At 44.1% G+C, this 19,906-nt stretch overlaps 1 protein-coding gene across 1 annotated transcript in view; it reads left to right on the top strand.

Moving 5' to 3' along the window:
• Nucleotides 1-6,451: 6,451 nt before the first annotated feature.
• prkar1ab (protein kinase, cAMP-dependent, regulatory, type I, alpha (tissue specific extinguisher 1) b) overlaps nucleotides 6,452-19,906 on the top strand; it is a 22,387-nt gene continuing 8,932 nt past the window's right edge. Inside the window, exons 1-7 of the mRNA XM_084338398.1 lie at nucleotides 6,452-6,590; nucleotides 8,915-9,142; nucleotides 13,138-13,308; nucleotides 16,256-16,347; nucleotides 17,197-17,258; nucleotides 17,363-17,409; nucleotides 17,718-17,876. Of these exons, the coding sequence (XP_084194524.1) occupies nucleotides 8,969-9,142; nucleotides 13,138-13,308; nucleotides 16,256-16,347; nucleotides 17,197-17,258; nucleotides 17,363-17,409; nucleotides 17,718-17,876 (705 nt within the window). The 5' untranslated portion in view covers nucleotides 6,452-6,590; nucleotides 8,915-8,968. The remainder of the gene's footprint in view (nucleotides 6,591-8,914; nucleotides 9,143-13,137; nucleotides 13,309-16,255; nucleotides 16,348-17,196; nucleotides 17,259-17,362; nucleotides 17,410-17,717; nucleotides 17,877-19,906) is intronic.

Genomic DNA, 19,906 nt, shown 5'->3' with positions numbered 1-19,906 from the left:
CCCTGGACGTTTCAACTAAACAGTGAGTCTCTCTCTCTCTCTCTCTCTCTCTCTCTCTCTCTCTCTCTCTCTCTCTCTCTCTCTCTCTCTCTCTCTCTCTCTCTCTCTGTGCTTAACGTTAACGTTTGTAAATAGTTTTTTTTAGGAGCAGTACTGTTAGGCTACTGCTGGCCATTCATGAAGCGAGACATTGCTGATTGTTTATTTATTTTATAACACAAGACTATGACTACCAACTGCCTAGCCAGCCGTGTATCAATCTTGGATGCAATAATAACGTTACTTACCACACTGACTATGTTGATGGCTCATTGATTTAACTACTGCAGCTCTCTCGGATTGAAAATACGTGGATTATGGCTTGTTCAATATCGTCTATGTTTGAATGAATGAATGAATGAGAACTTTATTAACAGATTGCAGAATGGGTACAATACAGTACGGCTCAATACACACAATTGTTAAGGGGATGCAGACCAGAGAAAGACGTTTGTCTTGTTTACATCAGGGTCCCAGATTTTCGATTCATATCGATAGTTTAATAGCTAGCCTTGGCTCGTTTAACAATATGCAAAATATGTGTACAGCCCTGTACTCATACTGAAATTATTCTTGGTATATAATAGGTCTGATTGTGTAACGAATCGATTCCACGTCGCGGTGTGTGTGAGAGAGAGAAGGAGAGAGGGAGAGATCTGCCTGTGTTTGGAGACGGGCGAGTTTTGTTTCTAACTTTTCTATTTATATTGTGTTTCAAGTTGTGAATTAGAGTCTAGACTATACTTTATTTGACTGGTTGTGTGTTGTTGTAGTAACAGCTGAGCGACTCGTTCATAAGAGCCGATTCATTGCCGTGAGCGTGAGTCGAATCGCTCACGTCTTGCCATGAGTCTTGCGTGGTACAGTACTGTACTGTACATGTTTGCAAAATATTTGGTATAGCGCCCCTAGTGGCGAAGTACCCACCGGCCGCCACTGGACTAGCTCCTCGGCTAGTAACAAGAAGGCTCCTTGCTTCCTGCCACTACCTGCCTGTGACTCTCAGAGCCCCTGCTGCCCTGTACCTGGTGTGACGTCATCATTAAGATGACACACGCACGCTAGGAAACATGGATTAAAATATGCATGTGCGTGGAGGTTGTGGTTTGGTCGACAAAATGTTTGATAAAAATGCTAAAACTGGGTCAATTTCGATACTTTTTTCCCCCCTCTTCATGAAAGTCAGCGTTGGCCTAGTCACATTGTTTATTGAACAAAAATACAACCTGCAAGTTGGCCTTTAACGGCGTTACTAACGGCGTTCGTTTTTTCAGTAACGAGTAATCTCGTATTTAATGTTGCTCAGTTGTGGCCTGTTGAGGGGCAATACATATCAAAAGTTCCAAAACATCTATTGTGTTTGTATTTGTATGATCCACTATATAAACATATTAATTATAATATCTACATACATGGCATTTGATTGGAGGCTAGTCTCACTATGTCCCACAGCAACATTAAAATAGTTTAGATTTGTGTATGTTGTTTATGTAAAACATTTACTTGAAAGTAACGCAATAGTTACTTTCTGAAGTAACTAGTTACTTTTTATAATTTGTAACTGAGTAAGTAATTTAATAACTTTTTGGAAGAAGTAACTAGTAACTGTAACTAGTTACTTTTTAAAAGTAACTTGCCCAACACTGGTGACATCACAACGGAACATGTTTGAGTTCCATTTGAATAATTTAAATAATATGTTGACATTAAAAAAGAACAAATAAAATGATAAAAAAGACTACATAAAACAATGATACAAATTATAATAAAATATTTAAGTAAAATGTATAGAAATAAAGAAAAATAAGACAATGAAATAAAGATAATAATTCATTTAAAAGCTATTTTAAAAAGGTAAGTTTTGAGCAGTGCCAACCGAGTCTGCTGTCCTAACAGACTTGGGGTCTGTAGGGTAAGCACTTATTCCCTCCGCCCTGAACATTTATGGAGATGTATGGGCCCCCAAAAATAGCACAGGCCCAGTGCCCTTTTCAGCCTTTGAGCACCTGCCCCTCTAAAGTCCTGTGCACGTCCCTGGCCCAGGGGTCCTATTATTTATAGTCGGGCATCTCTCTGGACAGCCCAGGGGTCCTAATGGGTTTAAATACAGCGGCCATCTTGCCGCCCATGTGTTCCATTGCTGTCTGCTTTCCCAGTGAGAGTGCGTTCATGAAATAAAATACCACTCAATCACTCACTCACTCAATCACCCACTCACTCAATATTTCATTGTTCCAGCCAGCCTTACAACCTGGATGGAAAGCACTCTGAGATATCACTCTCCTTCCATCATGTGATCCTAATTAAACTACAAAGGACTGTTCTCTGTGTCTGTGTCCGCTCTCTGACCGGGGTGTGCCGTTCTGGATGAAGTGGCTTCAGCAAACATTGCAAACAAACATTATATCTTCAATATTGGTCCTTCGAGCCGTAGTACTTCACCCACGGCGGCACCATGGACATGCAGAGAACAGCAGCAGATGAAGGTGGAATACAAGGAGGAGGAAGGCTGCGAGACAGCCTCCAGCACACCTGCAAGGCTATAGCTTCCCACCGTCAGTCATGCCTAATACTGCACCTCTACAAGACGACAGCGAAGGTGCCAGCGCACAGCAGCTGCGGTCACTCAGCCTGCAGACCGAGTTTGCAACTACAGATGACCAGCTCCACACTGCGCTCGGACTCTCACTACCAGGAGCAGTCGATAAGGCGAGACAATGGGACCTATACCAGCCTACCTACCAGTCAAACCAGCCTGTGTCATCGACTGTGGAGAGCATGCATGGCGGCACACCAGCGGCCGCACAGACCCGGTATGAGTTTACGCCAATGAGATCTGCATATCAAGCGTATCAATATACCACAGCTACGCCGCGTGCACAGCCTAACTATCAACTCCAGACTGCAACAGCGCCCTACCCTGCACGGCGGTTACCCACTGCAGCTGCTCTCCAGCCAGTGGGCCAACATACAGCAGGTGCACCTCAGCAGTCTACCCACCAACTACCCTCCTGGACAGCGGCGCCTTCACCATTCACAACCGCTGTCGCAGCAGCGAGGGCATATCAGCCTCCACCAGTCATCACTGCTCAGCAAGTGCATCAATCGCTGTTGCACCAACTGAGCCACTATCCACAACCACCATATCAGCCTCCATCAGTCATCCCTGCTCAGCAAGTGTATCAAGCGCTGCCGCACCAGCTGAGCCACCATTCACAACCAGCGTATCAGCCTCAGCCTGCTCCATCGACTCAGCCAGCCTATCAGCTGGTGCATCCAACACCTGGTCCAGCACCCTATTATTCTGTACCAGTTCCACCGGTCCATTATGTCCATCAGCCCCAGTATACATCACTACAGGATTCATACGCTCTCCAGCCTCCCAGGCAGACAGTCCCTGTACCTAAACTGCCTAACCTGGTCCATGACAGCAAGAGAGAATTCACTGACCTTAAGATGGCGCTAGACCACCTACTCGATGCCCACACTGAACTTTCTGAGCACTACAAGTACCGTGTACTTATGGAGCAGCTGGTTCTAGATGAGGCTAAGCTAATAGCCCAGTCCTGCAGGCATTATGCGCAACCCTACACCGCGGCCATGCAGGCCTTGCAGCGGCAATATGGACAGCCGCATCAACTTGCACAAAGCGAGATTGCAGCAAAACTGAACGCTCCTGATCTCAAAGCAGGAGATACCAAAGCATTCCAGAGCTTCGCCCTTAGCATCGACTTGCTAGTGGGAACGCTGACGTCGCTGGAAGGACCTAGCGGGATGGAAGTCATGTCGACCGGCCATGTGGATCGGCTCCTATGTAAGTTCCCTAAGCAATTAAGGGACGGCTTTGTGGAGCATCTACTGGTTTGAAGTCGCTTCAACACGACTAGCCTAAATTACTCAATAATCAACTAGGCTGCAGTAAAAAACTTAAAACCAGATTCTCAAACATAAACATAAAAACGGACAACACGCTCATCACAGACGCGCTGGATGTAGCCAATTACTTAAACACTTTCTTCACAAACATAGCCACAACACTGGTAAACAAACTACCCTCCCACTCAAGGCATTATGGGGTAGAACACATAGTAGCTTACTACAAAAACCTAGGGGTCCACAAGGACGACTTCAAGCTGGAAATGGTAACAACAGATGAGGTACTCAATAAACTGAGCGCCCTCCAACCTAACAAGGCCACTGGCCATGACAACATCCCCTCCAAATTCCTCAGAGACTCAGCAGCCGCCATCACCCCAGTCATCACACACATAATAAACCTCTCCATAAAACAGGGACACGTCCCCAAGGACTTCAAAATTGCGAGGGTGACCCCTCTGCACAAAAAGGGCAGCAAATTAGACCCAGGAAACTACCGCCCTGTTTCTATTCTCACCTCCATCTCGAAAGTCATGGAAAAAATTGTCTACGAACAGGTCGAAAAGTACCTAGCGGAAAAAAATCTAATCTACGAATTCCAATCTGGCTTCAGAACATCCCACTCCACTGACACATGCCTTCTCTATTTGAACGACCACATCAAACAAGAGGTGGACGCGGGCAAATACTGCGGCATGGTCATGCTAGACCTACAAAAGGCCTTCGACACTGTCAATCACTCCATTCTGATTGACAAGCTAAAAGCAATTGGTTTTGATAGTCTATCAGTGAGCTGGATGCAATCCTACCTGGAGGGGAGAGAACAGATGGTAGAGGTAAACGGTACTCTATCCCCCCCCCCTCACAGTGAGCTGTGGTGTTCCACAAGGAAGCATACTAGGACCGCTACTGTTCCTAATTTATGCAAATGACATGTCGTCAGCCTGTGACTGCAACTTGTTCCTGTTTGCGGACGACTCAGCCCTGCTGGTCTCTGACAAGAACAAGTTGCAGGTTGAAAAAACCCTCAGCTCGGAACTAGGCAAAATCTGCATTACCTAATATGGTTTTGTCAATATTCCAATGCAGGGGCGTAGCTGGGGGGGGTAGCTTAGGATGATTCCAAGGATTTTTTTTTTTTTTTTTTTACTAGACATCACTCATGTGTATGATTGATGCTCTCATTGATACTATGTTTGTTTCTGAAGTGTGTGTGTGTGTGTGTGTGTGTGTGTGTGTGTGTGTGTGTGTGTGTGTGTGTGTGTGTGTGTGTGTGTGTGTGTGTGTGTGTGTGTGTGTGTGTGTGTGTGTGTGTGTGTGTGTGTGTGTGTGTGTGTGTGTGTGTGTGTGTGTGTGAGATATATAGAGAGAGGGGGGGGTGAGAGAGATGAGGAAGGGGCAAGAGAGAAAGAGAGCTGGGAGAGTGTGTGTGAGAGAGAGAGGGGGGGGGGGGGGTTGATTACCCAGCCCTTGTGTGGGTGAATGTAACAAGTTCCCAACGTTTTCAAGCTTAAAGTTTCTTTAATAGTTGTCATACAGAAGTACAGAATACTTTTATACAAAATGCTTCTTACTGTTACTTCTTTCCCCTATTATTTCATGCACACTTTATTCATTGTTTTAAATTATTATTTTCTTTTAAGTTATTTTGTGCATCACTCTGTTTTGAATTTGATGCAAATTTGCAATGCATGAGGGTCATCCTTTTGTGTTAAATGGCTGCATAAAGCAAGCATTTGTTGACTCGCATGTTGATAAGAGTATTAAAACTTGGAACTTGAAAAAGATCTGTTTAAGGTAGAAAAAAAAAGCAAAAGAAAATGTCATTCAAACTGTCCAGGTCCGCTCCCACCACAGAGCTTGCTTTTTTGACCAGTTTGTTTATTTTGTGTGTGTTGGTGTTGCCCCCCCAGCATACCACAGCGAAGAAGAGGGCACCAGCAACCACAGACTGGTAGAACATCTGCAGCAGTTTGCTGCAGACATTAAAAGACCTGAGCCTTCTCAGGAAGAACAGTCTTCTCTGTCCCTTCCTGTAGGGCCTCGATGTTGTTCGTCCAGTCCAGTTTACTATCACTTGACCCAGGGTTGTTCCCTTTGGGGGCCCACTAATACATTCTTTCATGGGGCCCAGAATCTACAGCTACGCCACTGTTCCAATGTACAGTTTTGCTTGTTTGTACAGTGCCCCCCCCCCCCAACCCCCTCCAATGTACAGTAAATTACCTAGTATGGTTGTCAATATTCCAATGTACAGTCAAGTCAAGTCAAGAGTACAGTCTTGCTTGTACAGTTGTACAGTGTTTCCCCCCCAACCCCCCACCGCATTTCACTGTATACTTGTGTGTGCCGTGACAAATAAAACTCTTGACTTCACTTGAATCGATTCCAGTTCATTGACGTCACGACGTGCGCGCCGTCCCCTTTAAGGTTGCCAGGGGTGACGGCTCACGTGTCAGAGCGAGGCTCTATTGACGTCACTGGCGGCTCGCGGTTGGTCCCCCTCCTGTAACCCGTGTATCCGGTGGGCGGGGCAGCAGCAGCAGCGGTCCAGCAGGGCGAGAAGCGAGAAGCTCTGCTAACAACGTTACACTTACACACTGTCTTTAAGAACATATCCTCCAGCCCGAGTCGCTATCGAAGGACTCGGTACTAGGAATTCATAGTTTCTTCATGTAAGTATTCGCTCGTCCCCTTTACTTGAAACACACGACCTTTTTAAATAGCAAGAATATCGTTTCCTCCTCCGTCTCGCATTTGTTTATGATAGAGGCTCAAGATGGCGTCATTGTGTGGATGGGGGCTTTGCCTTTGCAGAGGCCAGCTGACAGCAGCTAGAAGGAACCTAATGGCCACTACTAAGCTTGGCTACTAGCCACATTCTATCTATTCTATTCAAGCCTTGTTTTTTTTGTTGCATTTGATATTTTGCTGTTTTGCTAGCTAGAAGACATTGATCCATCGTGCCAATGAAGGCTTTGCCTTTGCAGAGGCCAGCTGACAGAAGCTATAACCAAATGGCCACTAAGCTTGCTAGCCTAAAAAAAATTATTTGCATTTGATATTTTGCTGTTTTGCATAGCTAGAAGAATGTCTTCGTGCATTGATCCATCGTGCTGCATCAACAGCTTCCATCATTCTGTTCTATAACAAGGCTACCTGACCTGCTAGGCTGTTCAAATACAGACTGGGCCAATATCTCCCCTCTACCCTGTCAAAAGTGACCAGGATATTATTAAGAAGAGCGTGTTACCACCAAGCATTTGTGATGAGCATTTATTTATGTCTTCTAGCTACATGCATCATCATCATCACTTGGTCAGCAAGGTCATTTGTGGATGATTGTGTTTACTAGTTGATTAAACACAATGTACAGTTTCTACCTCAAATGTATATACTCTCTTTTTTTTAGACTCTTTTTGTATCAACAACAGTACTGTATTTGTAAATCTGGTATGTCATAAATGTATAGATGTAAGCAGTACTGTCTTATCTGTATGTCATCATGTGTGTCATGTATGTTATGATGAATTGAAAATGGGGGACCCTGATGTAAACAAGACGAAAGTCTTTCTCTGGTCTGCATCCCCTTAACAATTGTGTGTATTGTTGAGCCGTACTGTATTGTACCCATTCTGCAATCTGTTAATACAACTTTCAATCAATCAATCAATCAATCAATCAATCAATCAATCAATCAATGATTGTGTTTTACTAGTTGATTGACAGCCTGCTTCAAGTGGACAGGTGAAATGAGCCTGCTGCTGACTTACTATGGGGAACGTCGTGTCTAGTTAATAGTATAGCTATATTATTGTCATTACCTCTGCTACCTGAAATAGCAGGGGAAGACGACGGTATATATCTGAGGGAATTACAGCCCTCTTCACTCTCACAAGCCAATCGAATGATCAGTTTTATCAGGCCTAAATTAATAGTTTCTTAATGACTACCAGTTGTCGTCAATGTTGGTGTTCTCTTTTTGTTTATTCCCAATATCGCTTGGTTTGATGCTGCACCATTTCATACTCTGTTGTCCTGGTAGATTCCATCTCTATAGTAGTAGTACTAGTAGTTGGCTATGCTCTTCCACCTCCGTCTTTGATAATATGGGTTGATAATCTTTTCCGGGGGCCGTGTTGTCAAGATTATTAACAAAATATGATTCTGAATCCTATGTTGTTATATGCTGCTGCACACGCACAGTATTTCTTCAGGCATCGGCGTGTTCTGTCCATGTGGATGGATACTACTAGTAGTAGACCTTGTTCTGACCGGGTGAAATAGATTTATGTGAATGAATCGCAACAATACTATTTTAATTGTAGCTCGGTTCATGAGTGGTCCCCTTGTTTTTCGGATTGCGTGATTATTAGGCCCAAGCACAGTGCTATCGAAGGTACTGTATCTTCTATCATGAAAGTTGATCAAATTATGTGGTTGGGGGGGGGGGGGGGGTGGGGGCAGGCTATTTTTGTCTGTGTATCATAGCCCGAAGTGTGTAAAACCTCTCGGAGAAACACTTCCATGGCTAGGCCTTGTTTGGGGGAATTGATTCAATAGCCTAATTCTTTCTTCTCGCCACTAGGCCCTGGATGATTGTTTTGAGTAAATAGTAACAAACCTAACAGTGTGGTCGGCTGGCCTATTTTCCTTTTGTAGTCAGTAAGGCGTGATGGCATCATATGACCAATTTTCGCTCCTGCCTTAGGAACAGGCTCCACACACACACTGCCAAAACAACACCCCTTCTCTTTGCTTTCTCGCTCTCGCTCTATTTTTCTCACACTCGCTCTCCCCCCCCCCCCCCCCCCCCCTCCGTCCATTTCACTTAGCCACGTGTGTGGACACACTCACTCTCTTCTGCTCCCTTGTAAACAAGTGGGAGATCTCTCTGCTGTTCCCCGATCTCCTATAAAAGTTAAATGTTTCTGTTTATTCTTGCCTCCTCCTCCTTCCCTTCTCGATCCTCATTGCCCCACCCCCTTCTCCTCCACAGTCCAGAAGAGGTTAGAGGTCGCGGAACAGGGTCGTGGTTGTTGTTGTTGTCGTCATGGCGTCGGGCAGTTCAAGCAGCGAGGAGGAGCGCAGCCTCCGGGAGTGTGAGCAGTACGTGCAGAAACACAACATCCAGCAGCTGCTGAAGGACTGTATCGTCCAGCTGTGCACCTCCAGACCCGACCGGCCCATGGCCTTCCTCAGGGAGTACTTTGACCGGCTGGAGAAGGTGGGTCTGTGTGTTTGTGTGTTTTAGGTGAATATCACATTTCAAATCAAATCAAATGTATTTGTAAAGCCCCGAAATCACAAGGTAATGTCCCCCAATAAATCAAGAACAAAAACCCACCATGAAATCCAAAATACATTTTAAATAAATGTAAAAATAGGGCGGCTGATTGGCGCAGTGGGCAAGGCGCTCGCCACTAACGCGGGATACGCTGGTATCGAGCTGCAGCTCTCGGCGTTGCTACCGGCTTGGCCGGTCGTTCATACTAACACAATTTGGCAAGTGTTAAGAGGGTGGGAAAGCCGGTTGGTTGGGATTTTTGACATTGTGGACACGCAGGTCGGTTTGGTGACGCCGGTGTGACGGAAGCAGGAAGTGACGGGGGCAGCGTGAGCCTCCCCACGCGTTACTCCTCCTCGCTGCTGAGAGATCGAGCTGCTGCGGTGAAAAGATGCGACAGGCTGCCTCCTCGTGTACCGGAGGCGACACGTGATGCAAGGGCTTCTGTCCTCACTACAACCGACCAGTGGGAGGCATAGTCTAGCAACGTTCGAGACAGGGGAGGGGAGAATTGGAAATACGAAATTGGGATGGGAGAAAAATAGAAAATGGGGAGAAAAAAGAAATCCAAAATACATTTTCAATAAATGTAAAATAAATAAATGCAACACTCCCAGACACATAACCCAGCGAAGGTAAGGAAAAACTCACAAAAAACCTAGCAATAGGAAAAAAGCACCACAGGCGATGTGGAGGAGAGGAACCTTAGAAGAAGGGCCGTTCAAGGGGGGATCCCCCAACTTGGATGTCGGTGATAGTAGTGTTGCTATGGATGATCGATGGGTGGAGAATAAAACGGGCGAATAGTTGGTATGTACATATGCGTGTAATAAAACACAAATTTTTTTTTTATCCACTTTTTCTCCCATTTTCTATGTTTTTCTCCCATCCCAATTTCGTATCATCCAATTCAACCCTCCCCTGTCACGGACGCTGTTTCCTGCCTCCCACAAGCCGGCTGCAATGTGGACTAAGTCATACATGGCACAAGTCCCCTCCGGTACTTGAGGTAACAGCAGTCGCATCTTTTCACCTGCGCAGCTCGATCTCTCAGTGGCGAGGAGTAACGCATGGGAGGCTCACGCTGCCCCCGACACTTCCTGATTCTACTGCGCAGGCGCACCAACCGACCTGTAGGAGTCGCTGTTCACAACGCCCGATCCCCACCCATCAGTTTCCCACCCCCTAATACGGCCAATGTGTATTAGTACGGACGACCAGCTAAACTGAAAGCAAATGTGGAGCGCTGGGCTCGAACAGGCGAGCCCAGCGTCTCCAGCATTTCGTGGCGAGCGCCTTGCCCACTACGCCACGTAGCCGCCACTAATAAAACACAAATATGTACATGCAATAGCAACTGGAGTACATTGTACACAACATTTTTGAAAGATTTAAATAGAATAGAGCTAAGAACAACAACAACAACAAACGAAAAGGCATAGGCAAACGAGCGCTAGTATGAAAATAGGACAAAGGCTAAATGTCAAGGCTCGGAGCTCAAAATATCAGTCAAATGTGAATATATGAATATATCAGTCAGCCAAAGCTTTTCACCAATATGTCGTTATCTGCCAACGGGTTGCCCAATAAAGCACAGACAGAATGGACGGGAATGTGTCGAACCCCTCCCTCTTTTCACGATCTGTTGCTGAAACGGTTGCTTCCCTTGGACAAACTGAGGCTTTTGGGAGGATCAAGAAAAGAGGGCAGGGTTTGAGGCATTGTTATTTTTTTTATTTTTTTTAAACATGTGTTTTGCTGAGATATATATTTACGGTAGATCTTTTAGTTCAAGTCTTTATAGATTTTCCCAAATAGAAATTAAGGATATTTGCAAGGAGATTATGAGGGGGGGGGGGGGGGGGGGGGGAATGTAAGCTCCCAAATATCAAAATCAAGATGTTTGCAAAATATCTTGTATCAGCCATGTCCAAATGTGTGTTCAAGTTCAGGTTTTGTTTTATTTGTCACATATAAAGTACAAGTACATTACAGTGAAATGCTTGGTTCTGTATGAGCCCCCCCCTGAGAATGTGCTTCATACAGTAAAAAAAAGGAAAAATAATAAAGTATAAACACTCTACAAAATATACAACTAAAGTACAACCTAAAGTACAAAATGGAAACTGTTTGTTTGTTTGTTTGTTTGTTTGTTTGTTTGTTGTGTGCTTGTTAGTTTTCCAGTGGAGAGGGTACATAGGTATTGCACAAGACTAAAGCTCTTATGCAATACACAAGCCGTACAATAACTGTGTCATAAGCCACTGAGCACACGTAGTCACAGACCTGAGGTCTCAGTTTCAACATGGATTGGCACTGTTTTCTGCCCCCCCCCCCCCCCCCGCATGGGTAAAACCTTTCCCAATTCAGCCTAAATACTCAGGAACTCATTAGTTTGCTTGACTGTGGAACCATGGTTCCTTTACCCCTCCTGCTGCGGTTGGTTTTGGGGCACAGGTGTGAAGTTAACACGGCCATCACACTCCGGTGCCGCTCCAAAACAGCCGGTCTGAGCCACAAACTAACTCTGGTGCGGCTCATTTGAGCTGTGAAAGAAGCAACCAAAAGCAGGAAAAGACCTCGAAAAACCTCCACGTAATCAAGCTGATTGGGATGTTTTTTTTTGTAGACGTTTCTTGTATATTTCTGAACGTGTGATTTTTTATTTTCTTCTTTTTTTCCATCATCATAACGTTATTATTTTCACAGCTGGTCAGTTCGAAATAGCCAAATAATGTCGCGATACTAAACAAATACCTCACATGCATAATTCAGGCGACGGTAGCCTGGAGGACGGTGCACAATTAATAATTACTGACGGTGAATTGGAAAAACGTATAGTATTTCATAACATTTGTGCCCCAAGCCAAGGTGGAGGTCACATGATTTTTTTTGTCCACAAATATGTAATCTCCCGTTTACCAAAAAACATATTTAAATTAAGTTTTCTTGTGACATGAATGACATTAGGCTTTGGGGGGACACGTGTTGCCAGATTATATTAGAAACGGTCTTATCCTCTTCATACACTATGCTTAATAATAATTCCTGCAAATCCTGGCAATCCAGAGTAAACATAAAAAACCAGAAGCCCCAAGACCGTGTAAATCCGTGGTGTTGCTCCATTATCCCTGAGTTCCACTCGTATATATTCTGTCCAATAGCGACCGACCGCTGTGACAACGTGACGTGTGTTTACATTGTCTGGTGCGCTTCACGGAGTGCCGTGTGAAAGATAATCTGAACCAAAAAATGTGAAAAATGTTGCAACGTCACCCTGAAATCACATGTCGCTGCTGGCGGGACAAAACCTCATAACTCCAAAAACCCAACTTTTCAGCAGATGAAAAAAACAAACACAGATTTGAGGGTGAATAGAGTTAGGAGGTTTAGACAGATGATCGGTTTAATGCTTTCCCATTGTTTAAACTTTGTAAAACCCACACACACTTATGGAGGATGATCTACGGAGTTTATTTATATATAAAAAAAAATATTTAAAAATGGAGTTATGAGGTTTTGTCCCGCCAGCAGCGATGTACATTACAGTGAAATGCTTGGTTCTGTATGAGCCCCCTGAGATTGTGCTTCATACAGTAAAAAAGTCAAAAGAATAAAGTCCTATACACTATACAAAATATACAATATACAAACTAAAGTACAACCTAAAGTACAAAATGCAAACCTTAAAAAAATTAATATATATATATAAAAAATGCTAAATGCAAAAATGAGGTAGGGATGTAGTGCAAATCCTTTTGTAATAAATAGATACAAATATGGTGTGGTGTTAAAAGTGTCTAAAGTGACTGTAGAGTGGATGGGTGAGTTCCTGTTCCAACCGCAGTGTCCCCCCCCCCCCCCACACCCACACCCACCCTCACCCACTGGTCTGACTCTGAACCCTCTGCCCCACCACCCTCCCTCCCTCCCAGGAGGAAGCCAAACAGATCCAGAACCAGCAGAGGGCCGGCAGCTCCCGCTCGGACTCGCGGGACGAGGAGGTGTCTCCCCCCATGAACCCCGTGGTGAAGGGGCGCCGGCGGAGAGGAGCCTTCAGCGCCGAGGTCTACACGGAGGAGGACGCAGCCTCGTACGTCAGGAAGGTAGGAGCGCGCGCCACGCACACACACACACACACACACACGCACACGCACACGCACACACACACACACACACGCTAAGGTCCCGACTGAATTCGGTCGTTAACAACACTAGCACAGCCATGGAGAAAATGACACTAATTCCCCGCCGGGAACGGGTCAGATGACCCGACAGCCTTTAGAATGGAGATGGGAGGGAGAGAAGGGAGGGAGGGTCAATGAGGGAGAAGGAGAAAGAGAGGGAGGGAGGGAGGGAGAGGGAGGTATAGAGAGAGGGAAAGAGAGGGAGAAGGAGAAAGGGAGAGAGAGAGGGAGAGGGAAGTATAGAGAGAGGGAAAGAGGGAGAAAGAGAGAGGGAGGGAGAGAGTGAAAGGGAGGGAGGGTCAAGGAGGGAGGGAGGTGGCCGCTCAGCAGAAATAGCTGAAATAACGTTCTAATTCCATTTTCCTGAAGTCATTTAGAAATTTCAGAAACCGTGCTGCAGATAAAACAGGTACTTTTAGGAAAAGCCATCGAGTGACAGAGCTGGAGCTCGACCGAGTGACGAGGATACATCGATTGAAAATGCCTAGGGGTCATGTGACCCCTTGTCGGCTGTGCTATAGTGTTAAAAGAACCCAGGGCGCCTATCGCAAAGAGTAGGGGGTTCCCCCGATGTTCCTGGCCAAACTCCCAATCAGGTCTCTTGACATCAAGGTAACCTAATCATCCCTCCCCCCTTAATTGGCTGACATCAACCCCTGTCTCCTGAGCCGTGTTCAGCCATTGTGTGCCTGGTGCCAGTGTATGGCAGCCATTGAGCCTGCGTAGCCCAAGGTTGGGTGCTTCCAGTGGTGGTGAAGGAGGCAATTTCCACCCTACATTGTGGGGAGCGCTTTGAGCTTTATATAAATGTAACGATCATTCATTCATTCATTCATTCATTCATTCATTCATTCATTCATTCATTCATTCATTCACAAACAACACCCAACATACAGCGGCAGCTGCAGTGTCGAGAGGAGACATCACCATGCACTGATGTGATTTTTGCCATACATATTATGACTAATACCACTCAGTGACGATTGTTGTATGACTTTCAGTACAAATGTAGACACAACAGGTTAAGGCCTTTCAGACATGACTTTCTTCAGATAATCAAGTGCTGATGAAGAGGGGCTCTTTGGAGAACAAATAAAGGACCATGTACACGAATGGAGAAATGAACAGAAATGTATTCTTTAAACAAAAGTCCATACTGTAGAAATATATTTGTTCTTTAGACAAAGGTCCTCACTGGTGTTATTCTGTTGTTAACTGGGCACTTGTACAGTATCCAGCAACAGTAATAATAGTAGGGGGTGGGCAATGCATAGGGCTGGGTAAAAAAAAAAAAAGGAAATTCCCGATTCGAATCTTCATTTGAATAATCCCAGATTGATCTATAAAAAAATATATATATATATGTACTGTATGTATGCTATATTGTGTTCTTAATTGAGTAATTCTTAATAAATTCTTAATGTGTAAACATTAATATTCTTAATAATGCACCAGGTTAGAGGGTTCCTTGTTAGTTCTTCTCTTTCATACCCAAGCAAAATCGGTATTGTAACTGAAATATCCTTAACTGAATCTGTATTGAATCGAATCGAGAAATCGGTGGCGATACCCAGCACTAGAAATCATGTGTAAACTGATACTACACAGACAAAACTCTGCCAGGAATCACAACATCCTAGAAATCATGTGTAAACTGATACTACACAGACAAAACTCTGCCAGGAATCACAACATCGTAGAAATCATGTGTAAACTGATACTACACAGACAAAACTCTGCCAGGAATCACAACATCGTAGAAATCATGTGTAAACTGATACTACACAGACAAAACTCTGCCAGGAATCACAACACCCTAGAAATCATGTGTAAACTGATACTACATTTACATTTACATTTACATTTAGTCATTTAGCTGACGCTTTTATCCAAAGCGACTTACAAGTTCTGTACGACAAGCCATCAGGAAGGGCACAACTCTATCAGCTGAGCAACAATGTTCATCAAAGTGTTGAGTGCTACAGTGTAGGTTAGTTTATTAGGACAAGTGCATGACAGTACGGTTAGTTAGGGTTAGATTTTTTTTTTTTTTTTTTTTTTTTTTAATTCAGATAATGGTTGAAGAAGTGCGTCTTTAGTCGACGGCGAAAGATTGGACGTGATTCGGCTGTCCTAACTGGGGTGGGTAGTTCATTCCACCATTGTGGGGCAAGGACTGAGAATAGGCGACTTCTCTTTGATGACCCTCCCGGAAACCCTGCCTGGAATCACAACATCCTAGAAATCATGTGTAAACTGATACTACACAGACAAAACTCTGCCAGGAATCACAACATCCTAGAAATCATGTGTAAACTGATACTACACAGACAAAACCCTGCCAGGAATCACAACATCCTAGAAATCATGTGTAAACTGATACTACACAGACAAACCCTGCCAGGAATCACAACATCCTAGAAATCATGTGTAAACTGATACTACACAGACAAACCCTGCCAGGAATCACAACATCCTAGAAATCATGTGTAAACTGATACTACACAGACAAACCCTGCCTGGAATCACAACATCCTAGAAATCATGTGTAAACTGATACTACACAGACAAAACTCTGCCAGGAATCACAACATCCTAGAAATCATGTGTAAACTGATACTACACAGACAAAACTCTGCCAGGAATCACAACACCCTAGAAATCACGTGTAAACTGATACTACACAGACAAAACTCTGCCAGGAATCACAACATCCTAGAAATCACGTGTAAACTGATACTACACAGACAAAACTCTGCCTGGAATCACAACACCCACATCGGCGGACGGGGGGGGGGGGGGGCCTGGAGTTTGGTCTGAAAAGCACTTTATTATAACAAGGCGTGTTTTTCTTTGTCATCCCAAGGTCATTCCTAAAGACTACAAAACAATGGCAGCTCTGGCCAAAGCCATCGAAAAGAACGTGCTCTTCTCCCATCTGGACGACAACGAGAGGAGGTAGCTATCCCAGACGATCTCTCTTAACCCTTTCACTGCCACACTACAGAAGGTTAACCCTTTCACTACCACACTACATGTTAGTGTGGTAGTGAAAGGGTTAACCTTCTGTAGTGTGGCTGTGAACGGGTTAACCCTTTGTCGTGTGGCGGTGAAAGGGGTTAACCTTCTGTATTGTCGCAGTGAAAGGGGTGAAAATGGCATACCACCATTGCAATATTTTGAAACAATATAGCTTTTTGAGCTTTGAAAATGTCAAAGTCTTAAAAAGCTCTTGTTTCATCTACAAATGCCTACATGGACTAGCTCCCCCTCCTGTACAGGAATTCATCTACAAAAAAAGAAACACCGGACTCTGCACCAGGTCAGACTGACCACGTTTGGCCAAAACGTCCTGTCCATAAAAGGCAGTCAAACATGGAACAGTCTCTCCATTTCCATAAGGGAAAGCCCCACCCTTGCTTCTTTTAGAGGGCAACAAAAATGGCTGAAGTCCAACCAGTCATGTGAACACATGTGACATGCTGTTATGTATTTGTAATTTTTTTTACTGTTTTTATGTGTCCTGTTTTTATGTATTTGTACATTTCTTACTGTTTCTATGAGTCCTGTTTTTATGTTTGGGGACAACGGATGGAAATTAGCCTTGTGCTAAATCCGGCAATTTTTACACTCCACAGTGTTCATTAATTTTGCATTGTCCCGTCCAAATAGACGAATTAAATAAACCATTTGGTAGTGTGGTGGTAGTAGTGAAAGGGTTAAAAAAAATGACGTTTGGATTAAACCGCGCAAAAAATCCGAAAAACCGTAACTCACCGACGCGTGGATTCTTTCTTTCGTTCACAGCGACATCTTCGACGCCATGTTCCCGGTCACCTACATCGCCGGGGAGACCGTCATCCTGCAGGGTAGGAAGGAGCGTGTTGTTTTCCCTCCTGCTCACGAGGAGGAGATGGGTCTCTCTTGGTGCAGTCGAGATGATATTAACAATGTCTCTTCTTTATCCACGCAGGTGACGAAGGGGACAATTTCTACGTCATTGACATGGGAGAGATGGACGTGAGTGCCTCTTGATGTATTCTCGGAACCTGCGTCACGAGACCCGCTAGACGACACCCAAATATAATCTCAACCACAAGGGCTTTCAAAAGAAACCCCTTCCTGTTTCATTATTTATTATTTTCCTTTTTCTCCCCCGTGCTTGTTGTGTTTGAACCTTTCTTTCCGTTTCTTCTCCGTGCCCTACTTAGAGAGACTTCACTTCTTAGCGTCGACGTTTAAATTCTTCGCGTCGGTGTCACTTCGGTGACGTCGTCGCGTGTTTTCGTGTTTTTCCGACGACGTGCCTCTGCTTCTTCTCATCACAGGTGTACGTGAACAACGACTGGGTGACCAGCATCGGGGAGGGGGGCAGCTTCGGAGAGCTCGCCCTGATCTACGGGACCCCCAGGGCCGCCACCGTCAGAGCCAAGACCAACGTCAAGCTGTGGGGCATCGACAGAGACAGCTACAGGAGAATACTGATGGTAAGGAGGAGATATGCCACGGTGCCACACGAGGCGCTGTGATCTTTTAGTGGACCTCCAGAGGCCTGGGGTGGTAAAGATGTTCTAAAGTAGAGATACTCTCATATTGGCCGATATTCACTCTTAAGATCTGAGATTGGCGCTCTCTTAATTTGACCACTCTGAAGAGTTGATCTGGTGGTGTAATACCCAACACAAACTCTGAGTGGCGGCGACGACGTGCCAAGAGGCCTGCTGGGATAACACGGGAAGAAGAAGAAGAGCTATGTACGGCGGACGGCGTCTTTATCCGTCAGCGTTATCTCGTAGTCAAAGCTCCGCTTCTGAAACCGATCTGCGCGGGCGTCTTTTGGGCGACTCCAGGGACGGGTGAAAGCGCGGACGGGTCCTCGGGAGACGCTGCGTGGGGGTCGTCCAGAGACTGGAGAATTACAAAACCATAATTGTACACCTATCCCAAACGTCACCATTGTTTATAAAACGGTAAAAAGGTCTGTGACAACGGTGCTACAGTAGCACCGTAGGCTGACTTTGCTAATGGTGGACTTACACAAATGTACACACACAGTGATTGATTGGTGGTTCTCAAATATCTGATAATGTTTTTTCGCTAAATATTACACCTGTAAAAGTGTATATTTGCAGACTAGAGATTGAGAGTTGTAGGGAAGGAAAGTTTTTATCTATATTTAGCCCCTTTAACGTGAACCAAAATCTTCACGTTAGCTTTAGCCTCCGAAAGACAAATAGTTTGCTTTGGTCAGCCATACTATTATAAATAATGTAAATAATAATAAATAATAATAATAATAATAATAATAATAATAATAATAATAATAATAATAATAATAGCAGTTATTGTCATTTTAATAATATTATTATTATTATTAATAATTTAATAAATAATATCAGTTGTATTACTGGTACATCTTCATAACATCTTTTTGTCAAACTAAATAAATAAATATATAATCGGTTTGACCGATTTAATCGCCGCCGATGGGATGTTTTTACAAACTATCGGTATCGGGCTGCACACTGGCTAAATGACGAGTTAAATTGATACGAGACAGCTTTATTTGTAAATGAATTATGAGCATTAATTATGAGTTATAGTATGGCATTATTATTAATGCAAGAGACTGCAGACCCGCCGCTCTGCCGAAAGCATGCTGTCTCTGTTTTTTGCTAGCAGCTGTGAGGGCAGCCCTGTGGCACGACTAGAGGCAGATAGCCTTCATCTGAGAACCACTTTAGCTGAACATATCTGTGTGCGTGTGCTGGGACTCCTGATAACAACCTAGACACAGACTTTGGAAACTGCTGTACGTTAACTAGGGCTGACCTTCGATTTTTCTTTTGTAATTCGAAGCTTCGGGGCAGAGATTCGATTTTAATTCGAAGCTTAGAAATAAAAAATTAAAAAATTATTAATATATATATATTTAAAGAAAAATTATGTTGTGGGACTTGTACAGCACTTTGTTCAACTTTGTCAGTGCTGTAAAGTTTAAACCTTTTTAAATCTTAGACAAACTAAACACTTTGCTTTTATGAAATATTGTAAGCCGTCATTTGAGGCTTTATAAAAGCAGCACAATGAACACAAGCCGAGTCCGACCTCGTCTCAAATAACAAACAGCATTGCTTGTTGTAGTTAACAAAGAGAGGCCGAGTTTGATTTTGCACAAAAAAATATTCATATATATATATATATTTTTACATGATCAAATTTTATTTTCATATTTGAATCCCATGCCCATCGAACGAAGCTTCGAAGTATTTAAGACAGCCCTAATGTTAACGTTACAGATATGGACAGCCATAAATGCGTGATAGGCTTTAAATTTACATTACGTTTTTTCAATGTGGACTAACGTTCACTTTTTTTTCAGAAAGTAATTCTACATGGGAAAAAACCTTCAATGATTTAATCTGGCGACGCCGGGGTTAGAAATAGAAAATGTGGGCTAATCTGGCGACAGGGTTAGAACGTGGTAACCGGACGTGCAACAGAGGTAGGCCAAGTA

This window comes from Notolepis coatsorum (genome assembly GCF_963971535.1).
Source record: "Notolepis coatsorum genome assembly, contig: SUPER_10_unloc_2, whole genome shotgun sequence".
NCBI classification, from domain to species: Eukaryota; Metazoa; Chordata; class Actinopteri; order Aulopiformes; family Paralepididae; genus Notolepis; species Notolepis coatsorum.
The sequence above is the reverse complement of the archived record's forward strand: the minus strand, read 5'-3'. Positions and strand labels throughout refer to the sequence as shown.